We start from the raw sequence: 4,011 nt of genomic DNA on the forward strand, positions 1-4,011 counted from the left end.
CGATCCATTGTGGCAGCTTGGGGAAACAAAAATATAGAAAGGAGGTTAGGTTTATCTCGCAAATTCCGACGTGGAGAAATATCGGAAGAGCCCGCAAGCCGGCGAGCTCGGATTGAGGAACCTTGAAGATCCATATCATGTTTTGTTATTCCGATTTCTGCATTTGCCATTCTTGTCAGTCTGTTTATCCAGCTGTGATCAGAGATTATTTTTTTCATCCGTTGTAATCACAATTTGGATTTTATTAATGAAAGTGTGTTTTTGTTTCTTTTGTCATTGTTTGATCAAGATAGTTTTCTCGATTATCAAAATTTTAATCTAGTGATTATACTTCCATTTCAGGATTCTTGATTGAGCAGCCATTGCTCCTAAGAAAATCCTCGTTTCAAAACCAACCTGGTCCCGTCAGACATCTGATTCCAGGCTGAGCCGGCAATCCTTGTCACCTTTTTCTTTTACTTCTCCTTTATCGCCTTCCTTGAATTTTCAAGAAATACTTTCACCAGTCCAACCAACCCCTGAAATGATGGCAGAGAATGGGCAAAATAGCATGGACACCAATGAGATGATGAAAGCGATAATGTTACAATTGAGTACCATTAATGAAGAAATAGCCCGATTAAAGAATGACAGAGAATCTACTACCAAGAATCCTGCACCTCAGCAAACCCCAATCATGCCTCGCCCACCTCCTACGATGGCTCAGCCTCCTGTGTTGCCAATCTTTGACAATTCTGATGACGAGCAGTATGAAGAAGAGAACTGTCGCCCCCATCTGGATAAAGGCAAGGGGATAGTCGATAGGTTGGATAAGATGGCCCAGGAGATGGAGAGCATGAAAATGCAGGGTCCGAAAAAATTAAACATGGCCGAGTATATGATAATACCGGGAGTTGTGCTACCTCCTAATTTCAAGATGCCGGATCATGATAGGTATGATGGGACAGGATGTCCCAAGAGTCATCTGAAAGCCCTTATTCCTCTCTTACAGCAGCATGGGCTTACTCCAGAGCAGATTGCTCTTCTTTTCCCTAGATCTCTTACTGGAACAGCAAAGAAATGGTTTTTAAGCTTGAAAACCGAAGAGATCAGAACTCTGGAGGATATTGCCAATAGATTTGTTGAGCAATTCTCCATGGAGGAGGGAATAGATGTGACAAAAAGAGATCTGAAGGCGCTGAAACAAGGGCACAATGAAACCTTCACTTCTTTCATTCGCCGATGGAGGCGTAAAGCGGCGCAGATGACACATCGATTATCAGATGCCGATCAAATTAAGATTGTTGTCAAGAACCTATCCCCGCAATATTATCATCACATGGCTATTCAGTATTTTCTGGACTTCAATCATCTGATAAAAACAGGGACTCAAATCGAAGATGCTTTGTCCAAGGGACTAAGATCAAGATCTTCGTCTGATGTGAGAGAGGGAAAAAGACCTATTGTGGCACCGAAGGAGGTGCACAATCTTAACTATACCAGGCCTTCCAGTTATGCCAGACCACCGGGTTATGATCAACCACCATCCAGAACGGTGACTGAAGTTAGGAGGCCTATTGAAAAGAAGGTTTTTCGTCAGTTTGACCCCCTCCCTTACTCCTTATCAGTGGCTTTGAAGAAGTTGCTGAGAGATAAAAAGATTACTTTGTTGGAACCTAGAGAGCTTCCTAACCCTTTGCCCAAGTATTGGAGGAAGGACCAGTACTGCGATTATCATCAGAATTCAGGGCATCTGACTGACAAATGCATGGCTTTAAGACACAAGATCCAAGACATGATAGAAGCAAAGGATCTTGCCGTTGAAGCACCGAATGTCACTCGAAACCCATTGCCTACACATGCAATGCCTCCCCCGAACGTGTATGCCATTTTCACTGAAGAAATCCTCTTAGATCACTCCCGTATTTGTGCGGTTATTTCTGATAGACCGTATGTTCTGAGATGGGATGATGAAGACGAAGCGATTGAAAACAAGAAGCCTTACATACTGTCCCTTCCAGATGAAGGATTAACAGGATCCTCTGAGTGTTCTTGTTCTTATGTCCTCAAGAGTGAGGAGGAAGAAGAGATGAAAGAAAAAGTCCCCTATGTTTTGAGACTAGAGGAAGAAGACTTGTTGCTTCTAGAGGATCAGTGTGACGAGCTTCGTCATGTCACACGTGGTGGTCGGGTCTTTAAGCCAGTTGAACTCAGAGCTGAGAATCCTGCCGAAATAGCCCGAGCATCAGAAAATCAGAGGCAAAGACAGACTGTAGAAGAAGAAGAAGACAACTTGTTGAAACAATTGAAGAAAACACAAGCTAATGTTTCAATTTGGGGTTTGTTGATGGCATCCCCAAAGCACCGACAAGTTGTACTTCGAGAGCTTAACGCATCCCAAGTGTCAGTCGAGATTACTCCTGACGAACTAGTCAGTCTAGTTGCCATGGCAAGGGCCTCAAAGACTTTATCTTTCACTGATGAGGATTTGCCTCCGGAGGGTAGAGATCACACTCGACCTCTCAGGATTACCATAATCTGCAACAAGAAAAGGGTACCTGAAGTGCTAGTAGACAACGGGTCTGCTCTAAACGTATGTCCTTTGAGCACCGCTGTTACTTTGGGATTTGGGCCCAACAACTTCATACCATCTGAGCAAGGCATATTAGCATACGATGGTACGAGAAGAGACGTGATCGGGATACTGGCCACCGATATCGAAATAGGAGGAGAAACCTTCGAGGTTGAATTCCAAGTACTCGATATAAAGACTTCTTTCTTCCTTCTTCTGGGCCGACCTTGGCTGCACAAGGTCGGAGTTATTCCTTCAACTTTACATCAGAAGTTGAAATTTGTTAGGAATAACAAAGTGATAACAGTCCGAGGAGACCCTGAGCCGGAAGTTGGACAAATAACATCTGAACTGAACCCTGAAAAATCAAGAGATGTTAGTTTAACCGGTTTTTCTTTAGAAATCTCTACTATTTCCTTTGGGGAAGCAATGAATGAAGAAATAATGTTTCTCTCGAGCACAAACACTCAAGTGGTGAAGATAATGCGAAAATATGGTTATGTCCCGGGAGCTGGTCTGGGAAGAAATCTGCAGGGCCCAACTGAGTGGCCGGAATTGAAAGCAGTCGGCGGATTATTCGGGTTAGGGTACGAGCCAACTCCGAAAGAGGTTCAAGAAATGAAGCGTTATATGATGAAGTGGGCTGAATGCCGTCGTCGGGGTACAGAATTTCCGACAGGACCGTACAGCATGATTATGAACGGCCGATTCAGAAGAGAAGGGGCAGACTGTCCGTTCTATGGTTTTCCTGAGACCTGGTGCGATAAGACTGGGAAGAGGCTTCCAGGGTTAGAGATCTTCTTCACAGATGAGTTGTCAGAAGATTTCTACAGTGAGCAGTTTGCCTTGGCATCGATAGCAGAAAAACCAGCTACAGATTGGGCGGAAAATATTGAGCCACATCTCCTAGACTCCCTATATCAGGTTGAGGCCCCAATCGTCGCTATGATTGGAGGAGATGTGCCCTTCACGAGCCCAAGGGATTGCATTACTCCAGCCACTGGACCTTTAGACAATTGGACCGCACAGGTTATACCCCAAGTAGTCCTCCAGTATAGTCCAGTCCTTTCAAAAGAGTCAGTCATTTCAAAAAATGTGTCAGTTTCTGAGTTCAACCCAGAGTCTGTCATTTCTAACTTTTCTTTTGATGCAGGTACCATAGAGGTCGGAGTAGTTCTCGGAGGTGGTGAAGAGTCGGTTCCTGTCGAGTCTCGGTCAGAAGATGTTTTCACTGATTCTTCATTTATACATAGTCCTGTCTATGTTGATACTGATGTCAACATGTCATTTCATTTGAATTCAGAGTCTGTAACGCCCGATGTGGGTGAATCATTCGATGTAATCATCAATTCTGCAAAAGAAATAAAAGATTCATTTGTGTACAATCCTGTCTTTATTTCTAATTCTGTTTCTGATTCTGCTTCAAAGCCTGATCAAATAACTAATAATAATAATAATCA

The 4,011-nt window shown here is 43.5% G+C and overlaps 1 protein-coding gene across 1 annotated transcript; it reads left to right on the top strand.

Moving 5' to 3' along the window:
- Positions 1–526: 526 nt before the first annotated feature.
- On the top strand, positions 527–3,713 carry LOC143890591 (uncharacterized). The gene is made up of 3 exons (XM_077395306.1): positions 527–2,251; positions 2,342–3,580; positions 3,705–3,713. Exons 1-3 carry the CDS (start codon positions 527–529, stop codon positions 3,711–3,713), a joined length of 2,973 nt encoding a protein of 990 aa, XP_077251421.1.
- The last annotated feature ends 298 nt before the right edge of the window (positions 3,714–4,011 follow it).

Source organism: Tasmannia lanceolata, unplaced genomic scaffold (assembly GCF_043159265.1).
Source record: "Tasmannia lanceolata isolate RefF3 unplaced genomic scaffold, GAP_Taslan_0.1 ptg000013l, whole genome shotgun sequence".
NCBI lineage: Eukaryota > Viridiplantae > Streptophyta > Magnoliopsida > Canellales > Winteraceae > Tasmannia > Tasmannia lanceolata.

Coding starts and splice junctions, on each gene's coding strand:
- LOC143890591 (XM_077395306.1), top strand. CDS start 527: ATGGCAGAGAATGGGCAAAATAGCATGGACACCAATGAGATGATGAAA. Junction 2,252..2,341: donor ATCAGAGGCAAAGACAGACT/GTAGAAGAAGAA, acceptor GCATCCCCAAAG/CACCGACAAGTTGTACTTCG.